Source organism: Cetorhinus maximus, chromosome 6, assembly GCF_964194155.1.
Source record: "Cetorhinus maximus chromosome 6, sCetMax3.hap1.1, whole genome shotgun sequence".
Classification (NCBI taxonomy): domain Eukaryota; kingdom Metazoa; phylum Chordata; class Chondrichthyes; order Lamniformes; family Cetorhinidae; genus Cetorhinus; species Cetorhinus maximus.
Window position 1 is genome coordinate 33,340,952 of NC_135884.1, and position 22,982 is coordinate 33,363,933.

General features: G+C 46.9%; 1 protein-coding gene across 4 annotated transcripts in view; it reads right to left on the reverse strand.

Moving 5' to 3' along the window:
- Positions 1-22,982, reverse strand: part of arhgef3 (Rho guanine nucleotide exchange factor (GEF) 3) — a 398,054-nt gene that overhangs the window by 209,897 nt on the left and 165,175 nt on the right. Inside the window, exon 1 of one of the 4 annotated variants that reach the window (XM_078543534.1) lies at positions 6,872-7,052. The exons of the other annotated variants lie outside the window; for them this stretch is intronic. Coding sequence (XP_078399660.1) covers positions 6,872-6,901 — 30 coding nt within the window. The 5' untranslated portion in view covers positions 6,902-7,052. Of the gene's footprint in view, positions 1-6,871; positions 7,053-22,982 lie in introns of those variants that run through there. 4 annotated transcript variants of the gene reach the window in all.

Genomic DNA, 22,982 nt, shown 5'->3' on the forward strand with positions numbered 1-22,982 from the left:
GCTGGGATGGACTGATTGGGCTGAATAGCTTATTTCTGTGCTGTATATCCGATGTAATTTATGCAGATTACACACAGAATGTTTTATAGAAACGAATCATGGAAGCTTTTCAATTTTTAATGTAATCATTCTTATGCCATAAAACTGAATCAAAGCTGCACAAAATAGAATGTATGCCACAAATGCTTAAAAGCACCATAAAACACCAGAAATATGACTCTGGATATAACTGGATATGACTATAACTGCACTCAAATTCTTAGGCATAAACTTACAGTTTGATCAAAATGGGCATAAATACTGGAGACCTATGTTCTGCAATTTTGTTGCATGGGGGCAGAGCTATGTTAAGGGGCAGTAGCAAAAGTAGCAAAACATCTACTGTAGTGTGAAAATGCGTGTAAGTTGTTTATGCCCAAATTTTCCAATCTTCTGTGGTGCAGATCAGCTTTACACTACACTTATATCATTGGTGCAGCATAACTTTTCAGGAAATTCTGCACCTATAACTCTAAAGGTCAGGCAGCACCTGTGGCGATAGAAACAGAATTAACCTCAGGTCGATAACCTTTCGTCAGGCATAAGCTCTGACGAGAGGCCTGACAATAGGTCGTGAACCTGGAAAGTTAACTCTCTTTCTCTCTTCACAGATGCTGCCCGATCTGCTGAATTTTTCCAGCATTATCTGTTTTCATTTCCTACTTCCAACATCTGCAGTATTTTGCTTTTATCCTAAAATTCTACAGCTGGGATACGAATTGGGAGCCGACCACAGTCAGTCTAGGTGTTGGGACAAAAATGTCCAAAATACTAATCTCAGGGCTAGAGGAATCTTGGGGCACTGTAACAACAGATCCCTTGTTGTTGAACAGATTAACTGATTGGTCGACTCAGATCCTTGTACCTTCAGCATAATTAAAGCATCTGACAACAAACTGAGGCCCTAATATTGATTGCAACACCAGTTGCTATTAAACCAAGATGTGGAACCTTCTGGTCCCGCCAGCAATCTTGGTGGGCAGGGAAACTTAATTTGGCATGAGGCAAAAAATCAGTTTTCCAGTGGTGGGATGAACTCTTGCAATTATGTTCTCGAGACTTTAAAGGCAGGTCGAGCTTACCGACTACAACGTTGGGAATCCCTTTTGCATGCTTTAGCAGGTCATGCATGCTCATTAAAAGGCCGGCTGCCAGAATTAAGCTCTCCCTCCAAATTAAGTTCCCCACCAGCGAGAAATTTGAATTCACATTTAGGATATAAGTGGGATGCACCTGGCAAGGTTGACTTCTTCCACAACTTTGACGTGAGTTGTCGCTGCTTTGGCCCTCTCGGGGACCACTCACAAATGTCAGCCTCCTGATTGAGATCAGGTGCTGGGAGGCCAAGCTTCATGGAGGTTGGACATGGTGGCAAGACCTGCAGGGTCGGGGTGGGGTAGGGCAGAGACGAGACCGGACACGGGAGACAGGCTAAGGGTGGAGGGGACATTGAAGGATGTCCCAGAATGTGGTTGCTCTCCTCGAGAACCTGTGGCTGCAAGGACTTGGAGGCAATCCCATGCCAGTGGCATGAAAGGTCTCTGTTACCTTAAACTTCTTTGCCAGTGGTTCCTTCCAGGGCTCCACTAGAGACCTGTAGTGCATCTCCCAGTCAGCAACACACAAGTGCATCCGGGAGGTGATAGATGCCTTGTTCAGGAGAGTGTCCAATTCCACCTGAATCCCAAAAGCCAGGCTGCAAGGTTTTGGGTTTTGCAGCAATTGCAGGTTTCCCACAAGTGTAAGGGGCTATTGTCTGCATGTATGTGGCCTTGAGAGCTCCCTGGCAACAGCCAGTTACAGTCATCAATAGAAAAGGTTTCCACTCCTTGAACATGCAGCTGATATGTGATCACAGAAGGCAAATCCTGTATTTTTGTGCTCAGTTCCCAGGAGGCTGTCATGATGCCAACATTCTGAAGCACTCCCAGGTGCCATAAGTTTTTGAAGGACCTCGGTGATTGCAGGGCTGGTGCCTTGGGGACAAGGGATATCCCCAAAAGACCTGGCTGATGATTCCAGTTTGCTGTCCGCAGAATGCTGCTGAGGAGAGATACAATGCTGCATGTGGCGCAGCCAGGCTCACGTCTGAGCAGACAATAGGCCTCCTAAAGATGAGGTTCGGATGTTTGGGCCACTCAGGCGGGGCTCTCCAATACTCACCACAGTGTGTCCTGGATCATCATTGTTCCACCTAGCACAGCCTCATGCTACAAACGGGGGGGCTGCCTTGGCTGAGGGAGACATGGACGATTGAGATGCCTTCTCTGATGAACGAGGTGATAACTAGGGCCAGGATGTTGCAGAGGCTCATGCAAAGGCCATTGCAAGGGTACGACGCGGCAGAGAGGACTGTGATAATCTGATAGCTAACAGATTCCAGACAGAGTAAACTTTACAACTTGGCTGTCTATCTTCTGCTGGCTGGCAGGCCCCAGTTTCTTTTTGGTAACAGACATTATACTTTGCTCCAATGTACTTTGATTTATGATAGCTGAATTAAATTGCACTACTTAACATCTGCCTTGCTGGTGGTTTGGTCCTTTGCATGTGCCAAACTATGCTGATATACAGCTCTCTGGTGCTAAATATGCACATTAGAACCTGCAAAGCACTCCGTTGTCCTGCGACCTCCGGCAGTTGTAATTAAAATGAGACTTTTTTTCCACGCCCTCACAATGTCTTTATGCATGGCAACGTGGAAGCAATATCAATCTTACCTTGGCAGGGATGCACTCATGTCACCCCCACGCATGCTCCCAATGGTGGGGGGGGGGGCAGACCTTGCAGAGAGCTCTTTCAGGTGGAACCAGATATATGGATGCACGGGGAGGAGCAGCATAAGAACACTATTTGGCCTCTCGAGACCGGCGTTCTGTGCAGATTGATCAGGGAATATCGTGTTCCTGCCCCTATCCCCCCAAGTCGCCACTCAGCCATAGTAAATCCATATCCCTTGACATCTTTATCATGACAAGAAGTTTTGAGGTCACTTTGGAGTCCAGTCCTGAGAGTGCTTCACCTGTACTTGCTGAGTAGCAAGTACTCCAGACCCTCCAATTGCAGAGATTCCTACAAGTCTCAGTCCTAGATGGCCTTAGTATTAGTGCGAGACTGTGATCAGTCATTCTAAACAGCCCAGCCAAGGTAAACATCTTTCCTGCAGAGCCCCTTTAGAGCTGTTGATACTTCACATGGATACCCTCACAGTCTTCGGCACAGCCTATTCTACTCTCTCTCACCTCATGGACTAGGACCTTGGTCCTCCAATGAGGTCCAATGCACTTTTGTTGCAAACCCTTCATGCGAGGTCTACTGAAACCCTTGATAAGGAGACATGCAGGCCAAACAAGTCTCCATGTGAGGTCTCACAAAGACATCAGTCAACCGCACACACACCTCTTTAATCCTGCACTCAATCCCTCTTGCAGTCAGGGCTAACTTGCCAGTTGCCTCCATACTTGCAGCCTTCACTTGCATGTTATCTCAAAATGACAAATCACCAAGATCAGCCAGTAATGATTGGACGTGTCCACTACAACTTTCTCCAAACATGTAGGGAAGCTTCTGGTTTTCTATTGTTAAGAAGACAGTGTACAGCTTCACTCTCTCAGCCCTAAAACTGTATCTACAGTGTTCCTTGCCACTCACACTGCATGTTTAACTCACCCTGAGTACTCTTTGCATCCACCCACATCTCACATCAGGGCATGAGAAGAAGGAGATGCAATGACCTTGTTGAACACTCTGCGCAGACATCATTTTCAGAGGTCACAACATGATGAGCTGCAAGTAATGGCTTGCATGATGCATGCCTGGGCCGCACACTCTCAAATGATGGCCAGTGCTTATTCATGCACGTGGTATTATTGACTTATCAGTATGTTGATAATGTGAGAGAACTGAATCTACAGGAGTTTATTATCGGACTCTGATGGAGGCACAAATTCCACACCCTTAAATTGAAGCAACTAGCAGCAAGGTGGAATCCAGGACACTTCCAAACTGTGCAAGTGCACATGTATTTACAAGTGCCAAAAGTATATCCAATGGTTGTTGACCCATGCCACCTGTGTGCCTTCAAACTTCTTTATTTTTCTTTATCTATTAGTACGTCTAGGTGCAGCCCAGACATTCACCACTGAAGTGGAGGCAGCCTGCTGACTGCTATCCTCTGTTGAGTGTGATGACTTTGGCAGGCATTCTCTGGTGCCCGAGGCCTGGAGGGCCCAGGCCTGCTCAAGGTCTCCTGCTCAGATGCAGGTGCACCCTACTTGGCCCGGCCTGCTGGAGGCAATGAGGTCACTGGCAGAGGGGAGGTGGAGCATCAGGGCACCCTTGCAGTGACGCTCCTCCTCCCAGTGGGTGCCCGATGGCACCTCCCTGACCCCTTGAGGGAGGTCAGGGTACCCTGTCCCCCTCTTGTCTAGCCACTGCCTCACTGCTCCCATGTCTAGAGTGACAGGGTGCAGGTCCTGGCGCATATCCAGCAGCCACTCTATGTTCTGCTGGAGCTGGGTCTCCAAGGTGGCCGTCACCCTTTCAATGGAGGCAGCCAAGTGCTCACATGCTGGAGCCACAACAGACAGAAGGTGGATGGACTCCTCCAGCCTGCACGTGGCCTCTGGAATCTCTGCCTGGTGTTCCCCTGCCTGTCTCTGCATCTCTATCAGGCGGCTTAGGGGCTCGTCACCTGTACGGGGCTGAGCAGGCGCCTGGTCTCCAGCAGTCCTCCGAGTATCAGAGGCCTCGGCTTTCACTACCTCTGCCAGCTGTGGACCTGTGTCAGTGATGCGCTCACCAGATTGCGACCCGAGTCTACTCTAGGACGTGCACTCACTGAGGTGAATGTATCTGTGTTGCTGGAGGGTGGAGGTGAACGCAGTGACGGTGCGTCCTCTGAGGCATCATCCTCAGAGGTGGGGTGTGGGCTGGTTCTGTACTGGGCTCTATTGTGGGTCTCCTCATTTTCTTGCTGGTACCTGGAATGGAGAGAAGATTTAGTGGATGCCTAAGCAGGCTCCTTAATTAAAGCAACGTGTAACCCTGTGGGTGCAACTGACAACTGCAGACTGGAGGGAGTCCTATCTCGCCTTTAGCGCAGGCACGGTGCTACTCCTCTATGGCTAGCTCGGCAGCCTCCTCCTCGATAAGGACAAGGACTCAAATGTTCAGAATGCCCCCTTTGGTCTTGACCCGCTCCTGCCTGTTGTGCAAGTTCTTGTCCTGCAGACAGACAGAAGGATTGAATGTCATCCCAATGGGTGCTTGAGCAGTTTAGGAGCCTGCAAGCCTGTGGCAGCTCCTGAGCCCTCCCCCGTGAGTGATTAACAAGCAGGATGTCCTACAACTGGGAGAACATTGAGAGTATGAAGTGGCTGCCACACATTCCGTGCATATCCCCCACCTGCTCCTGAGTCCTGCAACCCAAACTCCTGTCTGACATCCCTGTGCACTCACACTCTTAGACCACCTGATGCCCTTATGAGTGTCACTTAGCAGTGGGTAGACAGTGCCACTGACCCTGGCGGAACACAGCAGATTGTTCAACCTTTTCCTGCACTGCTGGCCAGTTCTTCTGTGGGTCCCACGGGCGCTAACTTCCGCTGTGACCTCCACCCAGCCGCCATGGTTAGACAGGAGGGCCTCCTGCTGCCATGCCTAGTAAAACAGCACCTCCCACCTTTCCTGTATGGCCCGGAGGAGAATCTGCAGGGAGGCTTCGCTAAACTGTGGGGCCCCACGTTGTCTGCTCTGTGACATTATGATTCACGCAGAATCTGGAGTTCCTGGCTTGCAGTGAGCGAATGGCTGTTGGGGGGCCTGGACCTGCAATCCCATGAAGGTAGCAGCGGGGATGACAACTTCCTGCCATCACCGCCATGAGAATCGGCGAGCTGCTCGCAGATGCATAAGTGATGAGTTGAACAGCACGGGATGGTGCGTGGTCAGCCATCCTGCTCCCCAGCGGAAAACACTCTGCACCCGCCACCGAATTTAGACCCCAGAACAGGAGATTCCGGCCAGGGATTCCAGTCGGTCTTAAACAATTCTAATTTTCTAATTAATCTTCTAATTTTTCACATATTCACTGCTGTCAGATGTTCCAGAGCAACACAACGTGTGATATAGGAGACTAACTATCCATTTTATCACCGTCTCAATATGGCCCCCAGCTAAGAGAAGGATGTTGAGCTGGAGAAGACCTACAGGGTATCAGAACTGCTAGAAATTATCAATCGACCACAAATGCCGAGTTGCAAGCAGTATCTGCACAGATACAGAAAGATGAGCAAAACTACTATCCAAAGAGTTAAACCACAGAAGGTGCTGCAATGTGCAAAAAACGAGTTCCTGTTTTCAACCAACATAAACCACTGCTTTCGTACTATTGAAGGCTGTAGCTTATTTTAGAGTTTCTAACGATTTCCTCCATTTGTTACTGCTCTTTGTCAAAATATGTTCATTATTAAAACTTTATATGGTGCATTTTTACGCTGTAGCATCACCCAACCTGTAGATCACCCCACCAAGAGGAGACAAACACAGGCTGCACAAACCTTGTATGTGATTCTAACAATATTCACTGCAGCTTTAGAAAGTCAGAGCACTGATTAACACGGATTTTCATTTATCAAAGCCTGCAGCATCATTGTAAGTATATGTTTTTAAAAGGTATAAATATTTTGGAGAATTATTTTTTAAAATTCAAGATGTACCTTACATAATGCAACTTGCCTTTCATCGTTCTATTTGCAGGCTCAATTTCTTAACTGATGACATTTGCAGTTACCCAATTGAAACTGCAGCAAAACCATTTTGCACTTCTTACCTGATGCACAAAGAAGCAACACCACACCATGAGGTACTTGTAAGTGTTTTCACCAGCGAAAGAAACTTGAAGATTCACTAATTCTTTGAAGTAACGTTAAGAGCTTACTCTCGGCCAAAATTGCCCCTAGCTTTTCCCTTAGCTGCACTCCTCCCGAAGCAGCCGGAACAACAGGAAGTGAGACAGGAGCCTTTCACGTCTTTGGTTATCTGTATCTATACAGAGTGCAGATGGGCTGCAGAAGCTGGTAATGCAATTTTAGTGGTCTGCCAGGTGCACATTAATTGCGTAAATGCTATTGCTGTGCAGAATATATTGAATATCCTGCCTTAAGGTTGCTGCATCCTTTGTATTGTTGGGCTGGACAGGCCTATATGAAACAACTTAGTAAGTTTGAAATCCCCCAAGTCTTGATTCCTGACAATTGAAAGGAAGCTGAAGTAGGAGCAAACAGTTTGTGTTGGGATTGTTCGAACATGGGTCCTTTTTTTAAGTATAATACCATATGTGATGAGTATTGTTAATCCTGCTTATTTTTCTCGATAAAGAGCACTTCTATGTTGCCAGGGAAATTAATAGATTTATTTTCTAAGATTTATAGAACGATTATTGTACTGCACATCTGTTCCTGCAGTTGGTACATCACTTCCTCTGAAGGCATTGAGTCCTGGATTACTTATAGGTCAATTGCTTTAGGAAGGTCATGCCTTTGAACCACTCTTGTCCAGTAATTAACAAGTGAGGCAATTTGGAGCAGAATTTTCTGCCTTTTGGGGGGGTTGTGCAGGCACGTTTGAGGGCGGGCGGGTTCCCGATCGGCACCCTGGTCGGGGGAGCGCCATCATTTTACGTGGGCGGGCCTGTGCGCTACCTGTGCGGGCCTGGGATGGGGATTCCCTGAGCAGGTCTGTGCGCTCTTTCACCCATGCGCGCGGAAGAGCCCACAGATCTCCCTGAGGCAAAGTGCTGCCTCAGGGAGATCGGCTGAACCTGTAAAAATTTATTAAAGGTATGAAAAATTTTCCTGAGATGTCCCCTCATGTGACACTGTCACGCGGACTGGGACATCTCCATTAATTTTATTTAAAAATTTTCCGAACATTTTAAATCCCTCGTCAAACCTCATCCCGCCAGTGGATGAGGTTTCATGCTTTTTTGGAAAGCCGCCTGGGCTCTTCGCCTGCCTGCCAGCCGTATGCTTGGATGGGCAGCCCTGACAACGACCTCAATTAGGTAATTAACAGGCCTTAATAGGACTTTGACAGTTCGGCGGGCACGCAGCCGATTCAGCTGCGCGCCCGCCGAACAGAAAATCTAAATGACGTCGGGACACACCCATTTTAAGCGTCGGCGTGCAGGTCCCGCCCCCGCACGCCGACCAAGGAATTCTGCCCTTGGTGTTAGCTTGATGTTGGATGTTTCCTTTTGGATAATTTAGTGGATTTTTCATATTGACATAAAACACCTAACATAAAATGTGTTCTCCTTGTAGTATCATTTCCGTTTGAACCACAGCATTGTAAGGAATATACTCCAAGTTTGCATTTTTTTTTTAAGTGTTTGAATTTAGTACTTTACATGCTTAATAAAAATCTATATGCTGAAAACCTAATGGAATTGAATGTTATTACTAAATGTATATTTCATGTCCTGAGATTGAAGATGCTTACAAAGTTCAAATGAGCGAATTATGCCTTAGCTTCCCGTAAACCTTTGGGAGAAAAATAAATTTACTGTGAATCTTTGGCAAGGATTTTCAGGTCCCACCAGGGGTTGGAATGAAGGCAGACAGGGCCCGAAAATGCTGGCTTTAGCTGGTGTGTCTGTTTCCTGATGTTGGCCATCTTTGAGGATGAGGAGTTGGGGTTGGTGCCGGCATTGTTACCTGTCCCCACGTGGTGGGTCGCTGGTTAAGCTCCTTAAGAGCCTGGTTAAACGCACTTAAAGGGGGCTGATTGGGATTTTCCAGTTGGCCTCCAGTTTCCTGCACTGGCATAGGACAGTTTGGGTGCCTGGAAGCAAGGATCTGACAGCAGGCCAGGGATCCAGCGCTCCAGGCAGACCTTGAGGCCCTCCAGCTTCGAGAGCCCGGCTGCCACCCTGAACTGGACAAGGATCCTCTCTCGGTATCAATTAAGGGGACGCTCGAGTGACCATTTCCACCCCCACCAGCCCTCTTCACCCCACTGAGCAACTTTGGGACCCGGAAACCCATCCAAACTTCCGTTTTCTGCCCTGGGATGGAAAATCTAGCCCTTTTATTCTTTTCAGTTCAGAAAATGCTTGCCTGAAATTTCTAAGGACAAATGATGGTTGCAAACTAACGATTTTCTTATATAACTATAACTTATATAGCTGTATAACCAATAAGTCAGTTTTAGAACTATGGGCAGGATTTCACCCATGCCGGGCAGGGTCGGCGGGGACGGTCGGGAAGCCGACTGCTGCCCGCGTTCGCGGCCAGGAGACAATTTCACACTGGTGGGTCAAATAAGGCCCGCCCGGTGTGAAACGTGAGTGGCAGCGCTCAGCGCTGCCTGTGCAGGTGGGGTGGGGTGGGGGGGGGGGGGGGGGGGAGTGCGAGCTGAGTGAGCATGACCTTCACGCATTGGCGCGAGAGCGCACTTCATAATCTCCCTACGCGCAGAGGTGCTTCAAGGAGATGAAGAGATATGAAAAAAACAATTAAAAAATAAAAATGTAATGAAACGTGTCCCCTCGCGCAACTCTGTCACATGAGCAGGGACATGTTATTAATGAAAAATTAAAGTTTTTATTTTATTTTTATTTGATTTTGGAAACCTCATCCCGCCCGCGGATGAGGGTTCCAAAAAGGTGCAAAGGCCGTTTGGCCTTTTCGCCTGCCCGCCAGCCGTTAGGTTGGGCGGGCAGCGAAGAATTTCTTTTAATTGACTTTTTAATAGTCTTAAAAGGCCTTTTAATTGTCGGTGGGCATGCTGCCGACTCCGGCGCAAGTTCGCTGACTGAAATATCGCGCAAGTGCGTAATGACGTCAGGAAACTCACCCGACGTCATCCCACGAAATTTTACGCTTGGTCAGGTCAGGCACACGCCTGCCCGCCGAGCCAAAAATTTTACCCAAGGTTCAAACATACTTTTGAGATAAATCCGAGATGTAGCAGCCCACATGAATAGCCAGCTTTAATCTTTGCCCTCCAATTACTTTCGTCACATTTGTGGTTAACATTTCCATCTCTGGTTAAATTTATTTCTGGATGTTTCATCACGCAAGCTCTTACTTCTAACTGACCCTCCCCCATGCTCCCACCGCCATCAGCCAAAACACCCATTCTCATGGCCACATTGCCATCCCACATCAAGTGGAAAGCAATTTTATTCCCTAACTGATTCATGGTTGTCAGTTAAACAGCCTTTCTCTCCCACCTCCAATAATTTTATAATCAATAAACAGAAACAAAGAAAACAAAAAAAAACACAATCTTCAAATGCTTCTCTGATCTTTATCAGGAATTGTTCGCAGTTCTTGAGATTAAGCTTCACTTTCTGGAGGCTACCGGCCAAGCCTGGAAGAGTGACAAGCCTAGTCTTTCCTACATCCACTGTTATCCCTAGTATCCTAAGCCATGTATAGAGAGTAGATATTTCAATTGTGACTAGAGGTTTGGAATTACACTAGAGAGGATACTTTGCCTCATGATTCAAGTAAACAAAAAGCAGCAAAATCAATGTGGAAATCTCACTCTAATCCAGTCAACACTTAATGGAATGAGGTACTAAAGCAGGCAATTTTCTGATGAAGGAGAGCGAGATACTCAAGGCGTAATGATTGCTCCTTTTCCTTCACAGATGCTCTCTGACCTGCTGTGCATTTCCAGCATTTTCTGTTTTTTTACTTTAAAGCTTGCCTTCCAATCTCGTTCATCAGAGTCAGGATCCTTTTGCTACATTCATTGTTATTCCCAATATCCTGGATTATATATAGGGAGTGGACCTTTCCTTTGTGGCAAGAGGTTTGGAACTGCACCAATCCCATTGTCCCTGAATTTCCTTCCATTATCTTCCATACTCCAAAGCTCCTGGGAAAAGTCTATTCAATGCTAGAAAGCTATTGAGAAACTTTAGAGCAATATTTGGTCCAGGTTTACGGTATAAAACTCCAGTCATTTGAATCAGAAGACAAATTCTAACAGAGCTAGTTAAACGACCTTCAACAGCTGGTCAGACTCTCTAATGATTGACAAGATGTTACAGGATAGGATCAAATACGATGTGAGAGTGAAATCAGGGCTGCCATCTCACAATTTGTTGAGCAAGCAAATAGAAAAGATACTGCAATTATTCAACAAAATCCTCTTGGGTTAATCCTATGTAAGCTATGACCTGAAGGAGAAAACAGTTGAGTACTTGTTCTAGTCTTTGGCTGTGAGGCTCAAACAATTTTTTAAAGGTTGTGTTTGCTGCCAACGTCGTGCATGTGCAGTTGTATGCACAGCCACCATCTTTATAGGGGGCAATGTGCAGCAGGGCGCACACAAGGCCACCATCTCTATAGAGGGCAATGTGTCACATGAACCCAGCTTATTTACTTTCAAGAACAATGTACCATGCATCAAAATAAAGTATCCAAAATATGGAAAATCATATTTAGTTCTGCAACATCATTAATTCATTGATCCTTCTTAAAGTGAAGAGATTTGAGAACATGACAGAATATGCAGATGTTTTAAGGCAGGATTCTGCCTCTTACCTAAACTGCTAGAATTAGTGAGCTCTATACAACATTGCAACAGTTTTCTTTCCTGAGTTGACTGAATCTTTTGGATCAGAATATTTAGCAACCTATGTGCACCATGCTTATAAATTGCGAGACGACAGAAATCATTAAAGTGAGTTAAAGCATTTGCGTTCAGCAACGATTCTGGATTGTCCCTGTCACTCATCGTAAAATACTGTGACACTTTCTCCAAGTATCAATAAAATGCTTGTGAGCTTGATATTCCAAACAACCTGCCGACTCAGTGACATGTGAGATCCATGGAATCCACAAACTAAGAGCATATTACAATAACCAGGTTAGAAAGCAAAATGAGTTGATGTGCTGGGTAAACTGATGTGTGCACATCATTGGATCTCTGCGCATGCGTGGACCAGTGCATACGAACAGACAGGTGTCAGCGACCATCTTGCACAGCATATTGCATTGGGAGGAGACGGTGTTCTTTTAATGCGTCCAGTTATCATCTGTGCTCTGCCCAAAGGCAGGTCCTTGGTTTATAGTTGCTTCTCTCTCCTGTACTAGTCTTTTCACTTGCCAATAACTTTCTTCAGTTTTTAAGCCATCCAGCATTGATATTTTCTTCCTTCCTCTTAATCCTCTTTAATCTTGAAATCTTCCCTCCATAACACCTCTTACAAATCCGTCATTTCCTCTTAAGATGCACCCTATCCGGACTCTCTGTTCCTAATTACATTCAGCAAATTTCTTTGTTCATTCACTCTCCTCAGTACTTCAACATTTTTTACTTTTTCTTTTGCTATTCTCCTCCAAACCCACATTTTAAAGCTATTTAGCAAGCTGGCCTCCTCTTTCTACATGTCCAAGCCTCACGGTCATGCAAAACAACACTCCAAATCAGGCTCTTTAAAAATTGCTTCCTGCATTGTTTATTCAGCTTTCCAGTTAGCAACCATCTCTTCTTAATATGGAGGAGAATTTTCACCCCGTCGGGGGGATTCTGTGGGGGCAGGTGGGGGTGGGGGTGGGCGCGAACCCAATCGGCACCCCGATCGGGTCCGTGCCGCCATTTTATGTGGGCAGGCCAATTAAGGCCGGAAGCGCTGAGCGCTCCCTGTGCGGGCGGGGGGTGGGGTTGAGTTGGGGCCTGCGCTTATTCGCACAAAGCTGCCTCAGGGAGATTAGTTTAAGTTCCCAAAAGTTTAAAGAAGAAAAGAAAACATTTTAAGACATGTCCTCTCGTGTGACAGTGTCACATGAGCTGGGACATGTCAATGAACATTAATGAAAAAAATTATTTAATTTATAAACCCTTCATGAAACCTCATCCCGCCCGTGGATGAGGTTTCATGATAAATGCGAAGGCCGCTTGGGATCTTCGCTTGCCCACCAACCTTAAGGTTGGACGGGCAGCTCAGTTAATTATTTCAATTGGAGTTTAAATGGCCTTAATAGGCCTTTGACAGTTCGGCGGGCGTGCAGCCGACTCCGGTGCTCGCCAGCCAAACGGAATATCTGAATGACACACGGTGACGTCAGGATGCACGCCCATCTGTCCCCGCCCGCCGACCTGAAGATTCTGCCCACGGTCTTTCCCATTGCTAACTTAGTTCTTCTTTCTTTGTTGCGTCTTCTATCCGCAGATATTATGCTATCTAAATACTTGAATTCTAGCACCTGTTGTGGTTCTCTTCCTTCTATGAATATGTGAATATTTCTTGGTGATTTTGGGATATGCATCACTTTGGTTTTGCCAGTCTTCACTTTCATTCCAAAGTTCACGCCTGCTGATACTATATCTGCTAGTTTCTGGAATCCTTTTTCTCTGCTTGCTACAAATGCTTTGCCGTCTGCAAATCTAACTGATGTTATCATTTCCCCCCCACCCCAATCATAACATCAGATTCTGTGTCTTCAAATGCTTCTTTGATCATGGCTTCTAAAGAAAACCGGTGAAAAACAACACCTTGTCAAACTCCTCTTCCAATTACATACGGGGCAGGATTGTTTGAATGGCGGGGTTTCCCATCCTGCCACCTGACGAGTCGATAGGGAATGCATCCCCGCCGAAACCAACTGCCCCACAACTTAGAGAGTCAGGTCCAGGGTTGAGCGAGCGGTGGCTATTGCTGGGACTACAGGCAGCCCCCAAAGAAGAGGAGGTTATGGATACAGGACTTCAGGTAAGTCTGGGGTATCAGAAGGGCCTGGCTGTTGGTTACCAGCGAGGGGGGAGTGAGGGGGGGTGAGAGGCCAGATTTGAGAAGCCAGGGGGAACATTAAAGGGGGGGTGACCTTGTGGGAGGGTGCCTCCAATGAGCACAGGGAACCCCTAAAGGACGATCCCCCCCCTGCTCCTTGCTCATCAGCAGTAAAAGCTGCCAGGCTGCCCACCTGGCATGGGCCTTCCCCTGCCACAGGTTATATAGCAGCAGGGTGGGACAAAGCACATAAGTGGCCATTGGGCAATTAAGGGCCTCAATAGGCCCAAGGGCAGCTGGGTCGCCCAACAATTCCACCACCCACAGTGAAATAGAAGAGACTGGTCAGGGCGGGCAGGCTACATGCTGTATTTTAAGAGCCCTCCTGCCTTCAAGCGGACTGTAAAAATTTGCCCATGGTCCCAACTCCCCATTGGCTACTCCCCCTGTTGCTTTTTGACCCGCATACAGATTTCTTATGAGTTGTCTATCTCGCCAAGATGCTCCAATGTCTTTCAGCTTAATTAAATGTCAAAAGCTTAATCCAGTCAACCCAATCGAATGCTTTTTCAAAATCTAGAAAACAAACATATAATTCCTGTCCAAACTCTAAACAGTGCTCACCTATTAATCTTGTAATGCTGATTGCTTCTCTCATCCCTATTCCTTGCTGGAATCCAAAATAGTCACCTCCGATATAGTTGCTGCACCTTCCCATCTACTCTCTTTGTCACAAACTAATTGTACGATTGCCCATGCATCGAAGGTTGTGTTGAGAACTGTAACAAAATGAGTGGGTGAGATGGTGCAGAATTACATTAGCGATGACAAGTCTGTATTCCAGGGAGGAAGAGAGATGAGAGAAGTAATCGGCATTATAAGATTAATGAGTGCCAAAACTATGGAGTATGTCATTTATATTGAAATTTTGTGTGAATTAGCATGTAAATTAAAACAAATAACATTTAGTTATTGGTTTATAGACATACATATACTTTGAATAGCCTGGTAACTTTCTTAAAATTATATAGAAAAGAGGTTTTCACTGTTAGTCCACCAGTAAGAGCAATATTAAGCAAAGGAAAAGCTATTACAGCAGTCTCATGCAAAAATCAAATAAATGCAGGTACCAATTATATTTACAGTTACTTAGAATTAACAGCGCTGTAACTGGCCACTTAACCCAACTGACCAGGGCAGTTGTTTATGATCCACACGAGCCTCCTCACAGTCTACCTCATCCAATCCTCGTGTATTTATTTAGCCTCCCCTTAAGTGCATCTATGCTATTCACCTCAACCACTCCATATGATAGCAGGGTTTCACATTCTAACCACTCTCTGGGTAAAGAAGTTTATCCTTATTTTCTTATTGGATTTATTAGTGACAATCTTATATCAATGATGATGATAATACATAAAGTACTAAGTAGTTTGTGAAAACTTAAATCTTCAGCTCTAAGCCTTTTTCAATCTTAAGGTGATTTTGTACCGACACTTGTTTAAATTGGATTTTGAGAGACTGGTGACCTTGAATCAACTTTCTGCTTTTATACTTTATCCCAGATACAGAACCACAGAACCAGTTTTCTGTGGATCTACAATTCTGCCATCAGAATAAAGATGCAGAATTTCATAAATGCTGGGAGCTCTCTCATGGATGGTGGTCTCCCCAAATCCAAACTAAACAAGCTCAGAGTAAAAAACTGCCTTTATAGAAAACAGATCGCAAAGCTAAGTATTTTCATTTTTTACCCATTTCTGCTCATATGACAGCAGTTCAATCCCATTGAAAACAATTTTAAACATGTTTTGCAGATATACTGGGCACAAACATGAAATATATACAGATTTATGACATCCATTAAATATTATGCTTAAAATTGTCATTTGTATGTTGAAGTTCAGCAGAGAAATCCTGAAATTCTGACTTATGTCAAGGAGCTTTCAGGATTGGATAAGGCATAAAAGGGAAGCTTTTATCAGATGGTGAGAGTTCGATATTGCAGAAAGCTTAGAAAAGTGCAGGAGTGAAATTTAAAAGGATATTGGGAAAGCAAAGAGACAGCATGAAAAATATTGGCAAGTAAAATCAAGGAAAATCCAAATGCGATTTATAAATACGTAAAGGGCAGGATTTTACACATCGGCGAGCGGGGGCGGGGCCCGCTCACTGACGTGTAAAATAATGCGCAGTGACATCAGTGAGGTCACTGCGCCCCATTTAAATTTTCAGGAAGGCAGAGGCGCAGCGAAATCAGCTGCGGGCCCACCGACCTGTCAATGGCCAATTGAGGCCATTGACAGAGTCAATTATGTAATTAAAGGACCTGCCCGTTCAACCTTAAGGTTGGTGGGCAGGCCAGGTGCCCCAGTGCGAACTAGAAAAAGCATGAAAACTCATCCACAGGCGGGATGAGGTTTCATGTAGGTTTTAAAAAATTTTAATAAAGTTTTTGTGAAAATTATGGACATGTCCCAACTTATGTGACATTGTCACATGAGGGGACATGTTAAGGAAATTTTCCTTTTCTATTTTTAGGTTTTTAACATTTTGAGCTGATCTCCCTGAGGCTACACTTAGCCTCAGGGGGATGTATGCGCTCTTTCGTGCACATGTGCGAAAGAGCACACTCTCGATTTTGGGATTCCAACCCCCCCCGCTGCCCACACAGGGAGTGCACAGCGCTTCTGTGCAGTCGTCACGCTGGGCGGGTCTTAATTGCCCCGCCCACGTAAAATGGTGCCGCACCCCCGATTGGGGGCGCCGATCGGAAGCGCACCTCTGCACACCCACACTTCAACTTCCCCACCGTTGGGAGGAAAATTCAGCCCAAAGTGTAACAGGTTAACTAAGGAAAAAATAGGCCCTATTAGAGACCAAAAAGATAACTAGTGTGCGGAGACGGAAGAGGTGAGCATGGTTCTTAATGCATACGCCGTCTTCACAAAAGAGGGGGACGATACAGGCGTTGTAGTTGAGAAGGAGGAATGTGAAAAATTAGATGGGATAAACATAGTGGGGAGAACTTTTCCTATGGTGGGCGGGGTAGGTGGGGAGCCGATTGCCGCCCGTGATCAGCTGCGCACCACCATTTTACACGGATGGGCCAATTAAGGCCCGCCCAGCGTAACGCGCAGCCGGTAGCGCTCTGTGCTATCTGTGCAGGCGGGAGGAGGGAGAGTCGGGGCCTGCGCTCTTTTGCGCTTGTGCGCAAAACAGCACCGCAATCTCCCTGAGGCACGGAGCTGCCTCAGGGAGATTAAGTTGATGATAAAACTTTTTAATAAATAAAGTAAAAAATTATTTAAACAGTGTCACATGAGCTGGGACAGGTTTGTGAATTTCGCAAAATTTATTTAATTATTTTATAAAACCTTCAGGAAACCTCATCCTGCCCGTGGATGAGGTTTCCTGAAAAACGCGAAGGCTGCTTTGACTCTTCGCCTGCCCAACCTTAAGGCTGGACGGGCAGGGTTGTTAACAACTTTAAATACTTTTTTAATGGCCTTAAAAGGCCGTTGACAGTTTGGCGGGCACGCAGCCGCTTCTGGCGTGCGCCCGTCGCATGAAATATCGAAATGATGCGTGATGACGTCAGGACACACGCCCAACACCATTGCGCGTCATTTTACGCATCGGCGTGTTGGGCCCGCACCCCACCACCACCCCCACGCCAATGGCAATATTCTGCCCAATGAGTGAAGTAAATGCAGGGGTTAGCATATGTGAAAGTAGATAAATCAACAGGCCCAAATGAAATGCATTCCAGGCTATTAAGGGAAAGAGAAAATAGTAAAGGCTTTAGTCTTTCCAATCCTGTCTAGCTACAGGCATGGTGCAGGAGTAGTAGAGGACTTCTAACATTGTATCATTGTTTAAAAAGGGAGAAAAAGATGATGGGCTAATTACAGGGCAGTTAGCCTAACTTTGGTGTTAGGAAAATTATCGAAAAAATTCTGAGCAGTAATATTAAACATCATTTATAGAGGCACAGATTAATCAAGGTTTCGTTGAGAGAAGGACTTGTGTGACTAATTTGATTAATTTTGAGGATGTAATAAGGAGGGTTGAGGAGGGTAGTCCATTTGATGTAGTATACATGAATGGTCTGACATGGCAGATTGATCAGAAAAGTAAAAGCCCATGGAACCCAAGAAAAGTAGGAGATTGGATCCAAAATTGGCTCAGTGGCAGGAAGCAGGGCCAAATGGTCAATGGCTGTTTTTTGTGACTAGATGGGTGGTTCCGAAGGGCTCAGTACTAGGTCCCTTGCTTTTTGCTGTATATATCAATGATTTAGATAGAGGGTGTCCATGAAAAAGGAGTTTGTAGAGTATACAAAAATTCATTTGTAGTTGAAAGTGAGGAAAAAATTTGTAGACTACAAGAAGATATCAATGGACTGGTCAGGTGGACAGTAAAAGTGGCAAATGGAATTCGACCTGGAGAAGTGTGAGGTGATGCACTTGGGGAAGGACAACTAATACCAGGATTACACATAAATGGTAGGATTTTAAAAAATATAGAGGAACAGAGGGACCTTGGAGTGCATATCCACAGATCCTGAAAATAGCAAGGCAAGTCGATAAAGTGGTAAAGAAGGTATACTTTCCTTTATTAGCCAAGGTATAGAATATAGAGCAGAGAGGTTATTCTTAAACTATATAAAACACCAGTCAGGCCACAGCTAGAGTAATATGTACAGTTCTGGTCACAAATTTACAGGAAGGATGTGATTACACTGTGGAGGATACAGAGGAGATTTACAAGCATGTTACCAGAACTGGAGAATTTTAGCTGTGAGGAGAGATTAGAAAGGTTGGTGGTGTTTTCTTTGGAACAGAGGAAGTTGAGGAAAGATTTAATTGAGGTGTATAAAATTATGAGAGACGTAGACATAGTGGGGAGGAAGGACCTAAGTGGGGAGTTCAATAACCAGGGTGCATAGATTTGTATTTGGTAGAGGGATTAGAGGAATGAAGGAGAAATCTTTTCACTCAGAAGGTAGGGAGCCAGACTTGTCCAACATACGGCCCATGGGCCATATACCCCTCTACATGGACCCCAGAGCCCGTTTTCAAAATGCCTGTCAAATTTGAATGGAAGATTCTGCATAGAGCTGCTCCTCCAATCACTAGTGAGCCTATCGGCAGCAAATGTGGGAGAGAAACAATCTGTGATTGGAGGAGCTGCGAACATCAATGGAATCTGGGGAAGCTAGGGAGTGAGGCCCGGGCAGCCGAGAAGCGGGGAGCTGAGGGCTGGGGTGTCTGAGGGCCAGGAAGGTGGGCTGAGGAGCAGGAAGGCGAGGGCTGGGCAGCTGAGAAGCGGGAAGGCGAGGAGCGGGAAGGCGAGGAGCAGGAAGGCGAGGAGCGGGAAGGCGAGGAGCGGGAAGGCGAGGGCGGGCAGCAAAGAAGCAGGGCCTGGGGGGCTGAGGTGTGGGGTCTAAGGGACTGGGGGGGAGGGTGAGGGGGGGGGAGGGGCCTTGGAGCAGGAAGGCGGGGTCCGGGAGGGCCAAGGAACAGGGCCTTCGAGCCAAGGACCAGGGGGGTTGCCAAGGAGTGGGGCCCAGGAGTCGAGGGCCAGGGGGGCCAACAGCCAGTGAGGCCCAGGGCAGGGATCAGGGGGCAAGGCCCATGGAGTGGAAAAAATAAAAACAAAAACAAAAAACTGCGGATGCTGGAAATCCAAAACAAAAACAGAAATATCTGGAAAAACTCAGCAGGTCTGGCAGCATCGGTGGAGTGGAGGTGCCTGGGATTGGGGCCAGGGTGGACCAGAGAGGGCTTGAGGCAGCAGGGCAGGGCCCACTGGCATCTAAATGTGAGTTACTGAGTGTGAGGCGGAGGGAGAGTGTGTGAGGGGGGAGGGTGAGAGTCTGAGGGGGGAGGGAGAGAGTGTGGGGGGGAGGGAGGGAGTGTGGGGGGGAAGGTGAGAGTCTGAGGGGGTAGGGAGAGAGTGTGGGGGGGAGGGTGAGAGTCTGAGGGGGGAGGGAGAAAGTGTGGGGGGGAAGGTGAGAGTGTGAGGGGGGAGGGAGAGCGTGTGGGGGGGGGAAGGTGAGAGTGTGAGGGTGTGTGTGTGCAGGTGCAGAGTGTGCCCCTAGGTCTATCTCACTCTCAGTATCATGGTTCTCATTCACGCTCACCCACCCACACCATCACGCACTCTCATCCACTCTCAGTGGGTAAGGGTGAGTAAGTGACAACTCTGAGTATGGCAGAGGGCCAAACACACACACACTCACCCTTTCACACGCCAATACTTATCTTTATTTATGACTCTTTTTTAATTGCTCAGCAAATCGTTTCTTTTCATAAAAGCAAAATACTGCAGATGCTGGAAATCCGAAACAAAAACAAAAATAGCTGGAAAAGCTCAGCAGGTCTGACAGTATCTGCGGAGAGGAACACAGTTAACGTTTTGAGTCCGTATGGCTCTTCATCAGAACTAAGGAAAAATAGAAGCGAGGTGAAATATAAGCTGGTTTAAGGGGGGGTGGGACAGGTAGAGCTGGATAGAGGGCCAGTGATAGGTGGAGATAGCCAAAAGATGTCATAGACAAAAGGACAAAGAGTTGTTGATGGTCAGGCCCTTTTCATACCTCAGCATTTTTTAAAAAATTCATGTTTAATGTTGTACCAAACTTTATCTTTCTGAAATTTGCTCATTGGCCCCTTGAGTGAGAAAAATTTTGAAATGTGGCCCCCCCCCCACCCCCCCCCAAAGGAGAAAAGTTTGGACAAGCCTGGATTAGGCTGTATAGTTCTTTTACAGCTGGTACAGATATGGATGGGCTGAATGGACTCCATCTGTGCCATAAATTCCTGACTCTATTATTACATTCGGTCACATCCAGAAGTCTGGTTTGTTTCAAATTATTTTCTGCAGTTAGAAAGGGGTGCCAAGGACACAGTCATTAAAACTGAATCGATTGTGCAACCAAATTGTCTCTTCCTTTATCTGGGAGATTTGATATGAAAGACATCCAGTCCAAATATCAAACATTTTGAATTAATTGCTGGAGTAACTCCTGAAAACAGCTATGTCAGTGAATAGTAACCCAAGGATGAGCATGTGTGGGCTCTAGGAGAATGCTGAATGAAATGTTGCTTAACCAAATAACAAAAAAAGAAACACACCAGCAGGAGGTTTGCGACACAGTTCATTGGTGTGTTAACATAGTCCACCATGGAATTTCAGGATGCAAGTTTAGGCCAGAATCTCACATGATATGTTCTCAGTATCAGCTGAGTCACCCAAAGGAAACAAAGGGCAGAATTTTCCGTTAGCATGCGGGGGTGAGCGTCCCGACGTCACTGAGTGCCATCGGGATGTTTCGTTGGGCAAGAGCGCAATGATGTCCGATGCGCACCCACCATTAATTAAGGGGCCACTTAAGGCTCTTGACTCACCAAATCGACGCCGATTTTTCGGCAACCGTGCAATCTTTGGCCAGGCGGGTAGGACACATTTCTATAAACCTCATCCGCAGGCAGGATAAGAGGGCTCAGTGGGGTCGCGAGTGTGCACTGCCAAGTATTTATTTTTCAAAGTTATTGAAACCTGCCTGTGTGATCTGCAATACTTCAAAACACATACCAGCTGCTTTATCTGGACTCTTAACCTTCAGGTCAGCACTCTGCAGTGAGGAATCTTTTCTGGGCCTATAGGATTCAGGAAACCTTTCCTTAGCCTGGGAATGGGAGCTGAACTGTCCACTGGAGGCAGCTCCTCTGAGGAGGAAGGGAGGGCTAGAAGGGGGAGGAGGCCAGGAGTGTACATTCAGCCTCCAGGGGAGCCACCTTTGGGAGGACAGGCGCAGGCACAAGGGGCGCAGGGCCAAGAGGTAGACCAAGGCGGAAGGGGCCACAGAAGACGCCACTATCCTGCAGCCAGGGTATTCAGGCGGCGAAGCAGCTACCTCAATATGCCTGAGGTGCAGTGCCGAAGGAGGTTCCGTCTCTCAAGGGAGACAGTCAACTATATCTGTTAGATGATTGGGCCTGAGATCACCCCTAACTGTGAGGGTGGACACCCCATGCCAGCGGCTCTAAAGGTCACAGCTGCCCTCAACTTCTATGTCTCTGGCTCCTTCCAGGGCTTGGTGGGTGATCTTTGCAGTGTCTCCCAATCAGCTGCCCACACTTGTGTCAAGCAGGTTTCAGACACTCTGTTCAGGCGTGCATTAACCTTCATCTACTTCCGCTGGGACCAGGCAAGCAAGCCAGGGGTTTCACGGCAATTGCTGGCTTCCCCCGCGTCCAGGGTGCTATAGACTGTACACATGTGGCCATCAAGGTGCCAGCAGGTGAGCCCGGTGCCTTCGTCAACAGGGAGGGCTTCCACTCCATGAACGTGCAGATAGTGTGTCATCACAGGATGCTGATTCTGCAAGTCTGTGCAAGGTACCCAGGCAGCTCCCATGACCCTTACATCCTCAGACACTCCCAGGTGCCAGCACTCTTCAGTGCTCCAGCCCAGCTGGATGGATGGCTGCTGGGTGACAAGGGCTATCCCCTCAGAAGGTGGCTCATGGCGCCTCTCCGCCATCCAAGGACAGAAGCTGAGCAGCGGTACAATAGGAGCCACGCCTCCACAAGGGCTGTGGTGGAGAGAGCCATCGGTCTTCTCAAGATGTGCTTCCGATGCCTGGACCGCTCAGGGGGCGCACTCCAGTACCCCTCAGGTCATATCTCGGTGATAGTGGTAGCATACTGCACTCTTCACAATCTTGCGCTGGAAAGGGGGAACGCAATGGAAAATGAAGACGCATTGGCTGCGGCTGCACACGATGAGTCCAGCAGTGAGTCCGAGGATGAGCACGCAGAGGGAAATGCTGAGGGGGTAGACGCTGACCCGGGCATACTCCAGGGAGGCAGGGACACCCGGGAGGCTTTAATCCAATGAACCTTCAGCTAGCAGACCACAGATGGACCTCCAGGACAAGCCTGGGCTGTAGGCTCCATACTCGACAACTAAGTGCAAAATCTGCCAGGTAAGGAACAGTAACTAAGGGCCTTGTTAATAAAGCTGAATGTCCAACAAAGCACTCATTACATTTTTGGAAACCATCCAGATACAGAAGAAAAGAGGCAACCTCAGTCATGGTGACATATCTGAATTTAATATAGAAACATAGAAACACAGAAACTAGGAGCAGGACTAGGCCATTTGGCCCTTCGAGCCTGCT